General features: G+C 38.8%; 1 protein-coding gene across 3 annotated transcripts in view; it reads left to right on the top strand.

Annotated features, from left to right (window-relative positions):
- The window catches only part of PRKN (parkin RBR E3 ubiquitin protein ligase), a 643,936-nt gene that overhangs the window by 317,914 nt on the left and 310,073 nt on the right, over positions 1-15,949 (top strand). For all 3 annotated transcript variants that reach the window (XM_081855184.1, XM_081855182.1, XM_081855183.1), the window contains exon 6: positions 9,789-9,904. In XM_081855184.1, coding sequence (XP_081711310.1) covers positions 9,789-9,904 — 116 coding nt within the window. The remainder of the gene's footprint in view (positions 1-9,788; positions 9,905-15,949) is intronic.

The following is a 15,949-nucleotide window of genomic DNA, read 5'->3' as shown; positions in this document are numbered from 1 at the left end:
TCCATGTGTGCTATATGCACGTTGCCTGGAAATGTTCTTTGTTCTGAGATGGGTGTGAACATGCAGGTGCGTGTGGGTTTGCCCTTGTTCTTTCCTCATTGGATTTCCCATGCTTGGCAGTTACTTACTCCAAAACGTAAATGCCACTTGCCTTAAAAAGAGAGAGAGAGAGACATCTGAGCAACTTTAAAGGATTTGCTGTGATAGCCAAAGACTGCTGGTCTCATTCAGTAGCAGCCGGAGATTTGAGGAAAGGGATTTTGTTTCCACAGGGTGATTTCATTATATGTGATGGATAAAATATCTCAAGCAATTATATAAGAACCTGATACTATGTGTCTCAGCAGAGCAATGAGCTTATCTGTTGAAATAAAATCCCCAGTAAAATCTAAGCAGCCGACTACGTTTAAAATTTATATATGACGTTGAACTGATCTGGTAATACCACTTCCTACCTAATATAAATTATACAGTGGTTTCGTGGCTCCTTTCTCTAAGGATGCTCCTGAAATTCTGATCCAAATTTATTGCAGCGTTCTGGAGTTTCAGCTGGCCTTCTGAAGTGGAATATTAGGAATTATCCCTTGTTGCTGTTTTCCAATTTTTGTGGAAAACACTGTGCATGCATAGTTTGCTACAGTTCCTTTTCCTCCTTTTCAAACCTCCCCCAGTACATTACCAAAGTAGACATGCACAATGATAAACTGCAAAAGAAAAAGAAGAAATATTGATGCTGTTTGTAGGATTGTATTATTTTGTGTGTGTAAGAGTGCATGCAGTTTTTACTGATATGAGCTAGAAAATAAAAAGCAAAATTGATGTGATTGGCTGCTATTGTATCAAGATTATATTGGGGTGGTCTTTTACCAATGTGCAGCGGTATGTTTGAACATGACTAACAGCAGTCCTAACTATAGGAAGCTGGTGTAACTTAGGCCAGTGTAATTTATACCGGTGTAAGTTACCCTTATCCCAAATTCCATTTAGGAGCCCCATGTTGAGCCACCAGGTGAGTATAGGTCCTAGGTTTCAAGGATTGGACCTAGGTCACACAATCAAGCTGAACAGGGTTTGGAACAGGTGTAAGTCTCCCCTTGCCCTGTCTTGCCTTCACCACATCCCTTGAATATTCATTTTGGGTTTACACTGGCATAAATTATGCCATTTTAAGGAGCTTGCTCATTCAGAGGATCTTGATCTGTGCTGGAGTAAGAGACTTACAGCCTGGCTCAGGTGGGAATGCCCAAGATTCACTAAATCAAAATCATCTCATCCCTGTGGACCTTGGGTTTGGCTTGCGTTGTATAAGGCTATTCAGAAGTAAGCCCTGTTGAATTCAATATGACTTCCAGGTAACTCAGTATGGAATTGCACCCCAAAGGCTACAATCCTTTGTACACTTACTAGAGCATAAGTTCCAGTGCTTTTTTTCTGGAGGTATGTAGGGATACACATACCCCTAAACATTTTGTGAATCTTGGTACTTTTGTCCATTTACTGTATTTATTTTTCCTGATTTGAACTATAAAATTGTGATTTTCTTGAGTCAAAATGAGAGTACCCCTAAACATTTATTTTTAGGGGGAAAAGCACTGGTAAGTTCAGTTATATTCAGTGGAGCTTACTAAGTAGATCTGTATAGGATTTCACTGACCTAGGAGCACCAGATATAGGGCAGAGTGAATTAGAATAATAGTAAGGGGGAAATATTCTTACCCCTGCTTTTCAACAAGAAAAGTCAGTTTTGTTAATAATTCTAGGGCCTCATGATGTGCTATATAAAATGAATATTCTGCCACGGTAGAAATACACACACACACCTTGAAGTAAGATTACTTCTGACCATATTGAAAGAAATCTTGGAAGAAAAGAATAAAAAGGGGAAGACAAGTAATACAATATTTTCCCATTAAGCAAAACTTTGATAGAAGTCAAAGTCATTCCCAGTCCAACAAAAAATATGATATAACAAAAAAAACACCCAATTTTCTCTTTCATAAAATATGCATTGTCTTTTGTACAATGCTAATAAATTTTGAAATGACAATTTTGAACTGTTCTAAGAACTGAAAAGAACATCACTGGGATATTTGTCTTTTCAAACAATCATACATGATCCCTACTATTGTAGGGTTTATCCTATTTTATTTATTAATTTTAAATTAGCAATATGGCTGGGTGTGTGGGTATGGGTTACACAGTTGAATAAAGTGAAGAGTTATTGGCATCAGAAGACATGAGTCAGATACCCACTTATAAGGACATACTGAAAACCTTCTTGTACCAGGTTTGAGTAATAACTTATCTGTCCCCCTAAACTGAATGCAATCCACATGGCATACTTTCTGGTTTATCTAGAACAGTAATGGGGAACAAGTATAGTTGGACTCTTAACTACCACCATTCCCAGCCAGCATGGCAAATAGTCAAGGATGGTGGGAGTTGTAGTCCACACATTTCCCATGCCTGATCTAGCAGAAAAACTTATTTTGCTGGAACTATGAAAACGGAGTGGTATGTCGTCAAAGGCCACAGTATCAAAAACTGCTGGTTAGCATAGTCTGCAGAAGTTTCTCTGCCCATTTTTAAAAGGCATACATCATGGGTTTTTGTTTGTTTGTTTCCTTTGTATACCCCTCTGAACTAGATGAAATAACACACCCTGAGTGTCAAATTAACGTAAAAGACTTTGAATTTATATGCAATCCCAGATTCACTGTCTCTGATACAGTTTGAATTATTGTGACTAGTTATTCAAAGGATACAAGGCAGCTGGGGATGGGTGGAGGAAAATGGCTGGATGACATTGCATGGATTAAGTTTCTTTTCTAGATTATGTTCACTTGAATCTCTTTGAGAAATATGATTATATGGATACGCATTGTCGTGTAGATCAGTTCACCAATGTTATAGTTTCCTTTCCTATTTTAGTGTACTTGTTTAATTATTATGTGGCTTTGATCAGTGGCTTTTTCGTGAAGGCTTGGTTAGTTTGTTTGAAAAGGGAAGGGCACACAGATCTGACAATAAAGTGTTTCTTTTCCTCTTCTAAGTGAGACATTGCCAGAGGACTCAGTCTGTTAGTGTATTTGAACTTTTCCTTCATGGAGCCCCTTTGGAGTCTTAAATTGGCATACAAATTCAAATCTGATTGCCTGTGGAAATTAAGCCTGGAGGAATGGATGGTTTCTCTACAGGAAACACTTGATAATAAAATTGAACAGTTGGATTCTACTTTGAGGGCTGATATATACATGTAAGACCTGAAAATCAGCAGCGATGTCTAGCATAAGATGATGGAGATACATTTTAAATAGCTTCTTTGATGCCAAGCTTTATTTGTAGCTCATATTAGACCATACATATCTTTAACAATCTATATGTTAATGCAGTGGGCTGGGTTCAATACAGCTAGGATGAATCGTGACCTAAATTTTATTGCTGGCACTTAACCTCCTCAAATAATTCAGGCTGGATTCAACAAACTATGACGTCTAGCTATGGTTTTGCAATTTTCGTGTTATATTGCCCAGGTATGCAAAAGGAGGATGCGGACAGTTGAAAATGGGTTTAATCATGGCTTCAATTTTTCTAACTACATCAAACGATGCTGGTAGAGAGGGGGGGGAATATATTTTTATGGTATAACTTGTCTAGAGAGGAGGACTGGGATGAACCATCACAGGATGCTTACACTAAGCAGGGCTGTTGGTCCATTTATCTCAGGATTGTCTATACACAGACTGGCAGTGCTTCTCCAGGGTTTCAGAAAGAGGTCTTTCTTGGCCCTTCCTGGAGATGCCAGGAATTGAGTGGGACCTTCTGCATGCAAAGCAGATGCTCTGTCACTGAGCTAATGACTCTTCCCCAGGAGAATCATGTCCAAAACCCCTCTGTAGCAGACACTTTGTTTATTTAAAAGCCTTAGTAAACTGCTTAATATTTCAAAAATATCCAGTGGTGCAGAGTCTAAAATATAAGCAATAAATCATTCAAGGAAAAACAGAAGCTCGAAGCAATAATACAGAAATATGAAAGTAATTGGAACAGAAATTCAGACACATAAACCAGGGTCCATTCTTGTGGATCAAGGAACGCATGGGCAAAAAGATAAGTCTTCACAAGATGTTTGAAACAATTCACAATTGCTGCTTCACATAAGGCAGAGGGGAAAGAGCATTCTACAGTACAGGGGCCACAGCAGAAAATGCCCGTTTTTGGGTCACTGCCCTATGAGACTCTGTATGGTGTGATAGCACAAGTAGAATTTCTCCAGATGGTATAAATGCTCTTACAGTCCAGGTGGTCTTTCAGGTAACATGACTGAGTTGTTCAGGGCTTTGTATAATAAAAGGATGTTGAACATGGCCTAGGAGGTGATCAGTAGTTGTCAAGTACCTCAGGGTCCAGGGAGGGCTTCCCAAAAGATAACCCCCACTCCCCTGCTAGCTTGAATTAGCCATGGTGGGCAGGGTTCCAGAGAGCATGGTTCAAAATGCAGCTGCAAGGTTACTGACTAGAGTTGTTTTTTATTTGAGATTGTAAGCTGTTTTGAAGCAGAAGTATTTTTTAAAAATACTTGTTGCCCCAAGACACTCTCCTTGCCCCATTGCTTAATTTGTGAAATTCCACAAAATTTCATTTGAAAAAAATGTAGGAAGGAACTAGGAAACCTCTGGTCCTCCAGATATTGCAGGACTCCAAGTCCCACCAGCATGGCCCATCATCACTGAAGGTGGGAGCTGTAGTCTGACAACATCTGAAGAGCACCAGATTTTCCATTCTTGATGTAGTGAGAGGGAATACAGTGACTCAGGTGGGCAAAAATGTTACATAACAAGTTGTACTATTACTGCTGATAATAATGTATATCTCCAAGTTTAGTCAAAGCATTTCCAAGTAAACGGGCAGCAATAAGTTCTTGGGTAGCTCAATATAAAGGCTTTGAAAGTGCACAAAAAATTGAATATGACCATCGATAATAGAGCAATGTGAGTGTCTCTCTCCAATATCTGCTTTCTGTCTGTGTGCTGACTGACTGAACCCACTGCCCTTTTCAGAATGCCTCTGGCGAAGTCGGAGAAAAGACCTGCTATTCATGATAAAAGCTCTTTGGGCTCAGACTCCTTTGCCAGTTCTTCATCAAGGCTGTCCAGATCCAGTACGCTTGGTCTCAGTTAATAGATCAACTCTGACCTTTGTGGGAGAGAGCGAGCGGGGAGCGGGGGTGAGAAATGTATGAGAACACTTTAAAAAATATTTCTGAATGAGGTGCTAGGCCACAGAGGGGAAGTTATGATTCTGCATGCAATTTCATCATACTTCCTTTTCCCCGACTCAGGGCATGAGGCTTTGGATAATAAACTAAGTCTGAAAGAGACTCTTTGGGGGTATCAGGTGTGATGCCCCAAAGGTGACCAGGAGGGCTTGACTTCAGTGGTAGGTGGGGATGGGATAAGGGAGTGAGTCTCAGACTTGAACCCTCCCTGTGTCTTAGGGATGGGAGCATGACAGGACTGAGTATTGGAAGAGGCTTGAAAGTCAAACAAATCTGTTATAAGTGTTTCAAAAAATAGGTTGTTTATCAGCGGGTATTTTGAATCAAGCTCGAGGGAGAGTTGATGGGTGAGTTCTCTCTCTCTCTCTCTCTCTCTCTCTCTCTCTCTCTCTCTCACACACACACACACACACACACACACACACACTTCTAGCGTGTTAGCTTGTTCTTCCAAGTACTGCATAGAAAATAGAGGGTTACATCATTGAAGCAAAATGCTAACTGCACACAGACCAAGAGGCTGGATAGTTTGAGAGTTAATTGTACTACAATGGATTAAGTTCTTTGAGGTTTGCAGCCAGCCTGTTAATCAGCAAACAAATATTATCTGGATTTAATTTTGGGGAAAAATGTTACTTGTATATTTGGTAATCATGCTTTTTATGGCAATATTGTCCTTTAAAAACAAACAAAAAAGGATTATGCACAGAACGTACATTTATTGGCTGCTTTACAAAAACTAATAATTTCCTTTCTGTTAATAACTTGCACAGCATTCTACATAGAGAGCACACACAATTAGAATTCAAAAATAATTAGCAACATTTCCCCCCAAAATGCAGATTAATTACTAATGATGAAAGTTATAATATCTGGTCTCTGGAGACAGCAATGTAGCTAACTACAACTTAATGGAATATCCATGTGTAAGAAATGTGGTAGCTTCTTACGTGTCATAATTTCCTTCCCTGCTAATAAAAGAAGCTTGTCGGAAATAATAGCACAGGTTCGGTGGGAATTGCTTTGGGCGTAGCAGGAAACTCTGCCAATGGTGTTGATGATAGAAAGGGCTTAATATTGCGGAATGATACCTATCCAGTGGAAAGGAATGTTTCTGATGGCAGAGGCCTCAGCTGTGCCCAGACAGGTGGAAAGTTACCGCTGGTGGTTCTCTTGCCAGTAGAAGTAGGCAGAAAGCCATTATATGGCACATTTGAGAGATGGGGATCTGCTGCACTCAAAGCCTTTGCATCCCCCAAGGGACTCAATTCTTATGCCAGCCTGGAACTGGCATAGTGAAAAAGAAAGAAAAACTGCTCTTACACACACCTGTTCTGTTTTGCCTGGTGCAAGCTCACAGCGCTTGTGATTCAGCAATGGATCCATCCCTGCACTGCTCCCCAACCCCACTTAGGATTGTTCTGTAACTCCCCAGAAACTAGACCCACATTATATCAATTTAAACTTCATATCTAAATCATATTAATGATTAAATGCCTAGCAGTTCACCGTAGTTACAGCGTATTCTGTTACAAATCTGTTTATCTGAAAGGGACTCGAGGGCCATTAGCTCGAGGGCCATGGGAATGACATTAACAGTGCATCCTACAGTTTGAAAGCATACCAGCGTGAGTAGATAAACAGGTACCGCTGTGGTGGGAAGGTAAACGGCGTTTCCGTGCACTCTGGCACTTGTCACAGTATTCCATACACCAGAAGTGGTTTTGTCATGCTGGCCACATGACCCAGAAAAACTGTATGCGGACAAACACCAGCTCCCTCGGCCTGAAAGCGGAGATAAGCTCCGCACCCCATAGTTGAATTTGACTGGACTTAACCATCCAGGGGTCCTTTAGCTTTACCTTTTACCTTACTCAGAAGTAAGCCACATCAAGTTCCATGAGAGTTATTCCCATTTAAGTGAGTGCATAGGATTGTAGCCTACAAATATGTAAATTATTCTTAACAGATGTATAATTTTAATAATAATGGCAGAAGGACAAATTATTGGAGAAAGTTGTATTTTTAAATTCTCCAACTTTAAAATTCATATCAGGTTCATGATACAGAACCATATCTTTACCAGTGGTATTACACCCCTGCAGGAATAAAAAAAAGATGTTCAAGGAAATGTAGGTGATATCAATGTGTGAATACAGATTTTATGTGCATTTTGGTGAAACTGCAAGTCATTAACCATTAGTATTGACACCAAATCCCAAAGTCAATGATCCCAAAGTCTTGATAAATATCCAGATAAGTGTTATTAGGGCAAAATAGAAGGAGAGGAGAGGAAGAAATTGTGTGCTTTCATTCTTTTATCCTTTTTACTGGGTTTTCACAGCATTAGACTTTTTCTTAGACTCTTAGACTCAATTTCATGTTGGAATTCAGAAAGAACAGCACAATAATAATATTCTACAATATTCTAAAACACTTCTTGTGGTCATGATTGAATCACCACTTTGCAAGACAGACTTAAATTATCTGTTTTTATAAAATACTCAGAAGAGGGGGGTGTTGTTTTTCACATCACAATATTTTATTTTTTGGGAGAAGCACATGTTCATGTGATGCATGTCAGACTCCAGTAGTCAACACTGCTATAATATATCTGTTCTGGTCCATCAGTTGTTTTCAGTGCAACATGATGTAGTGCAGTCGGCAAGTTATTCATATCATGAAGAACAATGTGGGCATGAGTTTCTCCTGGCAATGGTTCTTGCTGTTTACAGGTCTGACAAATTTTGAAAATACCTAGTTGAAATGAATAGGATCAAATTATACCATAGAGCTGCATTCCTACTGTCAGGGAAGAGTTAGAGTTAGAAGTTTCCAGTTTCCCAGAGGGAGAATGTTTTCCCCAAGGTGGGGAGGAGAGCAATGAATCTAATAGAAGAGAGCAACAGGAACAACGGGGAGGGACAGGATGTTCCCAGGAAAGGCAAGGGTTAAGTTCTAGCTCAGATTCGGAGGAGGGGAGATACAAGCCAGCTCTAGTGAGGAGGTTAGAAAAAAGAGCGGGAAAGCGAAGGGAAGGGCGCCTTCGCCATTTTGAGAGTGGCTGGTCACGGAGAAGCAGAGCTCAGAAGGTATCTGAAAGAAGTGACTCTGAGAAATAATAGTTAAAGATAAGAACCATTTATAAGATTGTTATATAAAAAGTTATAAAAGAACAAGAAGCGTTTGTGTGGTGATCTGAGGAGGACAACGACCAGTCCTGACACCTGCTTGCTAGCTATACATTAAATGACCGTGTAAAAAAAACAAAACACTATGGAGGCAGTAAACTATATATTGGGGGGGACAACAGAATCCCTTTCATCAAGAAAAGTATATTCCTTATTAAATGCAGCACACAGCACAGTGTGTCGTGATAGTAAACTCTGTTCTTTGTTGCTGGGATATTTATGTCCTCTGTTTACACTTTGTCATACCCTTAGCAGTAGATATAATTCTGTTGGGTTTACAACACTTTGTACAGAACTGTACAGAAGCTCTCCAGTGATATACTTTTTAACTGGGTAACTTTTTATGCTTCTGTAATGTCTTTTTGGGAGGGGGGGTGTCCCCACTCCTTCTACAATAGTAAACAGCCACATAAACATCTTCTCTTGATAAGCAACATTTCTGCACTTGTTGCACATTTCTGTTTGTATTTCCATATAAGGTTATAGACCAGATTCTTGATACTCTCAGAGCTTAAAGGTGTGTTTGGTGATGGTTTCAACAGAGTTATGCTTTACTCACAATGTATTAATAGAAATAGAGCTGGAAGAGTCTAGGAGTCTGGCTTTCTGTCTCTGCCTAGTCAAAGGGCAATACCTTCTATTCTCTGGATTTCAACTCAGAAATTCATTAATCCTGGACCAGGGTAGGGAACTGATGGCCCTCCAGATATTTTTTGGGCCGTAACTCCCATCACCCCTGACCATTTCCTATGCTGGCTGGGGCTGAAGGGCGCTAAAGGCAGCAACATCTGAAGCATCACAAGTTTTCATTCTCTGGTTTAGCTTCCACTGCATTCATGTACTGCCTTGTCCTGGTTCTAACATGTTTCCCAAGCTAGAAGTGGAAGTGTACATATGTTACCTTGATTAGCATCTGGATGTGGGGAAATCCACTACCCAACACCAGACTCTTGTGAGTAAGGTATGAGTGAGGAATCAGCCTCCTGCATGTGGATAAATCTTTGTAGAATCCAGGACCTTTTTATTTCTGTACCAGTTTGGTTCTCCATTAATCCCTCATTCCTGCAAGAAAACCACCACAGAATCTATGCAAGTGCTAATGCATTCTCTTTCTTCAGATGATGTCCAAAGAGCAAAATATACACCTTGTACAAAGATACTGTGAGGCATCCTTCCTAAAGCATTCCTAATGAGCACTCCCTTTTTCCACGGGCAGTAGTGATTTATCTACTGCCTCAGACTTCACTTCGACTAAGATAAAGAGAGGACATGAAGTGCAAGTATGTAATCTTCCTTTTATCTCTTCTTCAATATTGCAGGAATTCTACTTTAAATGTGGAGCACACCCAACCTCTGACAGTGAGACATCTGTGGCACTGAACCTCATTACAACAAATAGTCGGTGCATATCATGTATAACCTGTACAGATGTTCGGTAAGTCAGCTTGAAGAATGCCAAGCACAGTATCCTGGCAATACTAAGACTGCATTTTTAGGGTGTGCTACTCAATTTTAATTCTGTTTTGTTACAATGGAATATGAATCACACTTTCCGCAATAGAGTTTCTGGGGGTTTTATAACAGAAATCATTGTGTTGATCCTGCTACTGAATCAATTGGCAATATGCATTACATTGCTTTCCCTCATCCAATCTATTAGGGACACAAATGTTGCGTACATATGCAATGATCATTTTTGCAATTCTGGAATAAAAACATTTAAATAATAATAAGGTCAAGGGATCCACTTTTAAATCTGGGAGAAGACAGTGGTCCAGTACAGAGAATCATTTTAAGTTTTATAAACCCGGTTTATGAACCTGGGAATTAGCATCAAAGCACTCTTTCCTCACACCATATCCTGATTTTGGTGTAATATTCAAGGCTTGTATTGTGCTAGAGTTCCCCATTAGGTCCATAAAGACAGCATGTTTATAGTTGTATACTGGAACTGTTCCATACTTAGTGTCAATTAACAAGCCAGGAAACCACAACTCTGACCTAATATAAGCCAATATCTTCATGCTTCAGCCAGTGTGTGGTAGGAGAGGTAGAGGGAAAGTGTTGAGCCCCAAGACATATTCCCAACTTTGTAAACCAGCATGTATGAAGCCTTGAATGATAAAAGTGGTCTTGAGCAGGGACAGGGAGAGAGAATTTCTGGAAAGGCATACACAGTTTGAAAATAAATAGATGTTATTTTTTTCTCCATCTCAAGCACAACACAATATAGTCCATTAAACTGTTTCGCTGTGCTGCTGGTGCTGCCTTGACTGTCTGCTGACAGTACTTTGCTGTAGAAAATGAGCCTTTCTGATAGGTTAAAAGATAAGTCAGCTTTGAAAAGAATAGTGGGATGCCCATCACTTCACAGATATTTGAGAGTTATAAAACTGTCATCTGTCTCTCTTACAATTCATCTTTCAGGCACACTATGCTGAATCACTTCAATAGCTTGTGCCGTCCATTAGGTCTAGAGTGTCACCCAGCTGCTGGGACGAAAAGTATTGAACACATTCCTTCTCTCTGCTTTTTAGGATGATAGAGACAAAAAAGTTACTTTTGGGTACTAAAGCTCATCCTGGGATAATTTGGTCATCTGTGTGGGGTCTATGTTTTGGTAGATCTGATTTTTAAAAAGCAATATAGAGGGAAGGAGTTGGAGCTGTTGGTCTTTTTATAAAAAATAGTCTGCCATCCAAGTAATAAAGAGAGAATTTTTTCTTTCTAAAAGGTTCAGAAAAAAGGTAACTGCAAAGAACAAGGGGCTGGAGAGCTTGAAAGCATGTAGTCCTATTCCCAGATTTAATTTTACAATTTCTATTAAGCACGTTTGCTAAAAGTGAAAATCAGGACAAAGTTGTTGTTGTTTGTTGAACTTTTTATTTTTTTAGTAAAAGCTACAATAATTTGAGTTTTGGAGCTTCTTATGGCATTTTGGGCACAATTTAACCCCTGTTGTTGGTTTTCTAGGGCAATTGCCCGATTTCCAAAAAATAATCCAGGATGCCATTTTTGGAGGTGAATTCTAGGACATGTCCTGGAAAATCAGGACGTATGGCAGCCCTAGCTAAATCCAGAGTTGGTATACCATGAAGTATAATGCCTTTTGGTGCTTCCTGCTTAACTGCAACAGAAGGAAAAACTGGGAATTGTCAGTTGTTAACACATGCACACATTTTCAGTTGCAGCATGCAAGGTGATGGATTGATATTTTAAAGATGGTCTGAACTGGTTCAGCAAACAGCAAGCACTTAAAACAAATACTGAATATTGTGGTCCCAGGGGAAATACATTTTTGTCAACTATTTCCAATGTTTTTTAAAATATATATTTTTAAAAGAAAAGCATCAAAAGAGTTTGGCATAACCCCTAGGCACTTGAAAATCAGACTCAGAAATCACAACAGTGTTAAGCAACATGAAAACAATATGGGAGAGCAAAAGGGCCTCATGTTATCTTTCAGGAACCAGGTTGTGTGGTGTACAGTTCCTCAAGGCACTATTATTGTTAGTGTTCCAAGAGATGCACAGGTATAAAATATACATAGGACCTAACCTTATTTACTAGAGAAGAAGAAATCCCTAGGAAGTTGAAGTTTTCATTGTTTTTTATTATCATGTTACCTTTTTTTTTTTAAAAAAAAAAAGCAAAGTCCATGGCAGAAAAATAACATAAAATAAAATTGCCCCAATGAGAATTTTATTAAGAATCGTGAGAGCTTCTGTTCATCTTTTCTCAATTTGCCAAGTTTTAAGGGATCCTTACTTTACTTGTTGTTGTTGTTTAGTCGTTTAGTCGTGTCCGACTCTTCATGACCCCATGGACCAGAGCACGCCAGGCACTTGTGTCTTCCACTGCCTCCCGCAGTTTGGTCAAACTCTTACTTTACTAGTGATAATATAACCAGGATGGCAAACCTCAAACAAGTGGAAAGCTTTCCATAACTGCATAATTTCAGGCTGATTCATATTGTCTTTACAAATCTGTAAAGTCTGAATACCAGTTGTATGTTGATAAGAGAGCTCTAAGGAAAATGCAGAATGTCAGAGACATGTTGGAATCTTCTCAGGGCATTGATAAGAAGTACACTACCAGTATGTGGGGAAATGTTTTACTGCCTCAATCTCACTTGCAAAGTATATTGGGGTACTAGAATGTTGCCATGTGGTGTTTCAGGAGAAGAACATTTTTATCTCTTTCCCCATATAATTTTTTTGCTTTTAAAAACAGTAATTATTAAACAAAAACTAAGAAACTGATATCAACGGTTTTAGAGTTTATCTTTATCAACCAAGCCAAATTGAAATGTGTCTCATGGTGGTTCAGTTTTCCCATACCCTTGCCATGTGTTGTGTGTGAGAAGAAGGGCACTTATTTGCTTCTCTAGGTTGGTTTCTACTGGAAGGGAAATGCACAGGACTATTTTTTATCCCATTATATTAACATAGCCTGGTGTAAAAAAAAACCCAAACCCATCCCATTTGTAAAATTCAGGGCAGATCCCAAGTATACATTTAAAGCATATCCAATGCACATTTAAAATACATGACTTTGCCCATAGAATCCTGGGAACTGTAGTTTAAGAGCACTGGAAACGTCAGTTCTTTGCAGGAAACTAGAGTCCCCACGATTCAATGGGGTGTGTGTCATGTTCTTTAAACATGCATTGAATGTCCTTTAAATATATAGGGTGGATCCACCCTGAGATAATCTTATATCTCCAATCATGAACAGAATTAGAAGAAAAATCAGAAATCCACTGAGGAGAGGATGGATGGAATTATTTATTTATTTATTTATTTATTTATTTATTTATTTATTATATTTTGCCTTTCATCCAAGGATCACAGGGCAGTTTACAACATAAAAAAATATAAAATGAGAACAAAAAATACATAATAAAACAAAAACAAGCTAATAACCCCACTCCCACAAACACATTTAAAAGGCTATAGAATGTTAATCAGTCAAAGGCCTGGTCACTGAATTCTGCAGCAGCTGAAGTTTCCAAACCGTCTTCAGCCCTATATATAACGTGTTGCAGTTAACCCTCATAGTTAAATAAGTTTACTGCCACTACACAAATATGTAGGAGTTTTCTAAGTCATTGTTCCCTAAAGGAATAGATCATCAGTTGTCACTTCCTCTTATTATGCCGGTAAACACGTGTTTCTTTAGAAGTTTTGATAGTTTATGTGAATGACTGGGAAATATATGCAGTGTGTTTGCAATGTGTGTTGAATTTGTATTGAACATACTTTAAATGTACGGTATGGATCTGCCCTCAGTTGGTGTTCTTGTGTGTGTGTTTTACCACTGGCATTTGGGGGGGGGTGTTGCATTTTCTTTACAGACTGCTTTACAGAAAGAAAACTATAATAGGTAAGTGGCTCAGATTTGTGGACATTGTTTATTACTTTGCATGTGACAATAGATTAGAAGGATTAAATTGTAGATCTACTTCTGTGTAAATTCTGTGAAGAAAAGTGCCCCTGGGTTGGATTTAAACCTTGTTTTTCATATAAAGGCTAGGGAGATCCAGACACTGCCATGGGAAGTGTGAATTACTTTCGATGACCTTATTTGCTTTTCATGGATTCCATTGCTTGCTTATTCCCTAACTGAAAAGAGAGCACTACCATGGCTGCTGATGGACTTGGTATACTGAATGAGCTGCTCAAACGAAGACTGCTCTTGTTGTTACTTTAGGATGTGATCCCACCAACATATTAGTCCAAACCACAACACATCAAGCCTGTCATCTCTTTTTTTTTAAAAAAAAATATTTATTAAGATTTTGGAGATTACAAAAAGAAAAAAGAAAAGTTAAACATACAAAAACAAAAACACTACATAAAACATTAAATTGACAAAACAAAACAAAAACAATTAAAACACTTCCAATATTTTCGATCTTAACTTTCATACACTTGTTTCATTGACTTCTTCAACGCCTCCCTTCAATTAACTATTTCAGCAAGTCCTTTCCATCTTCATCTATTTCCTGTCTTATAGTTAATTTTAACATATTATAACCTAGTTTTTTTCCCTTTTAATGCATTAACAATCTATCTGTACCTAGTTCCTTCTAACATTTCTGCCAAAGCCATATAGCTTCATTCTACCTTTTTTCTAATGCTCCTTAATTTTACAGTATTTCTGTAAATAATCTTTAAATTTTTTCCAATCTTCTTCCAAGCCTGTCATCTCAACTCATCCTATTGTCTCATTAAAAATGACTGACCTTTAAAGTCTGATTCTTTTGCCTATTGAATGCTGTTGTAAAAGCGAACAAGGAACCATTTTTTCTTTGGCTGGGTTCAGAATGCAGTGCTAATGAATTAAAAGGCTATCCACATGTTTGGAAGGAGACATCTCTGCTGTAATTTCACTTCTGAGGGATTGGCTTTATAAGATTCAGTATGCAATTGCACAGATTAAGGGTGTGATACATTCAGAGCTTCTCTTCATAGGTGTGTCCTCCCACAGTTTCTCCACCCAGCATGGCCATCAATTGTCCTTTTCAATTGTATATGCCTTACATGCTGCTGTGTTTGTTTTCCTTGAAAATTTCCAGAAAAATATTGTACTAAGAGCTTAGGCACTTTAACTAGTCTGCCTAGAGAAAAGCCAAACATATCACTTTTTATCCGCCTCCGAAATAAATGGGATTTAAAAAAAAAATCAATTAAGTGAAATGACAAATTAAGCATCAAAGAATTGTTACTAATTGGTTTAGGTCTTAAAGACCTGTTCAATCAAAGCAGAGTGCACAGCTATTAATGCTTATTTTCAGTTACCTACAAAACCCCATGATAAGACCTTTTATTGATGCTAGTACTTTGAAATGTGGATTTGGTATCTCTAAGTGACCTTCCTTTCTCCGTTGGCATGCTCAGTAGGATCTGCACACAAGCAGTTATATCAGCAGGGCTTCCCGAAAGTGTTAGAAGCCCTTGTGGGTGAGATGCGTTGTCGTGTCTTTTTATCTTACTTTCACTGCTGGTACATTGAGACACTCACTGTCAGTGATAGAGCAACAATGCCTTTCCTGCCGTTCTCTCTCTGAACCTCTCAAGGAAACGATCACACCTTCATCTCAATGCCAGACTTCTTAGTATCCACAACCAAACCTCTAAGAAAACTTTGGGATTAAATATTCATCTATTTTCAAAACCATTTTAACCTGCTTTTCAGCCAAAATAGGCTCCCGGAATGACTTACACCAGTAATAAGATGATGACATGATTTGCTCATCACCAGAGGCAGATTTAGGGGAGTGTGACCAGTTTGGTTGCACTGAGCCTTGGGGGTGCTGCAAGGGGCTCTGCAACCATTAAGCAGAATGGAAAGTGAGAGGCGAGGGGTGCCAAATCCACCTCTGATATCACATTGTGTTAGTGAGACGCACAAATGTCAACTCCCAGAGAGGAGCCTGCTGCTGCTGATATTGTGGTTGGTGTGGAGAGGGTTTAAC

This window comes from Podarcis erhardii (assembly GCF_964252035.2).
Source record: "Podarcis erhardii genome assembly, chromosome: 3".
Taxonomy (NCBI): Eukaryota; Metazoa; Chordata; class Lepidosauria; order Squamata; family Lacertidae; genus Podarcis; species Podarcis erhardii.
This window is presented reverse-complemented; position numbering and strand designations above follow the sequence as displayed.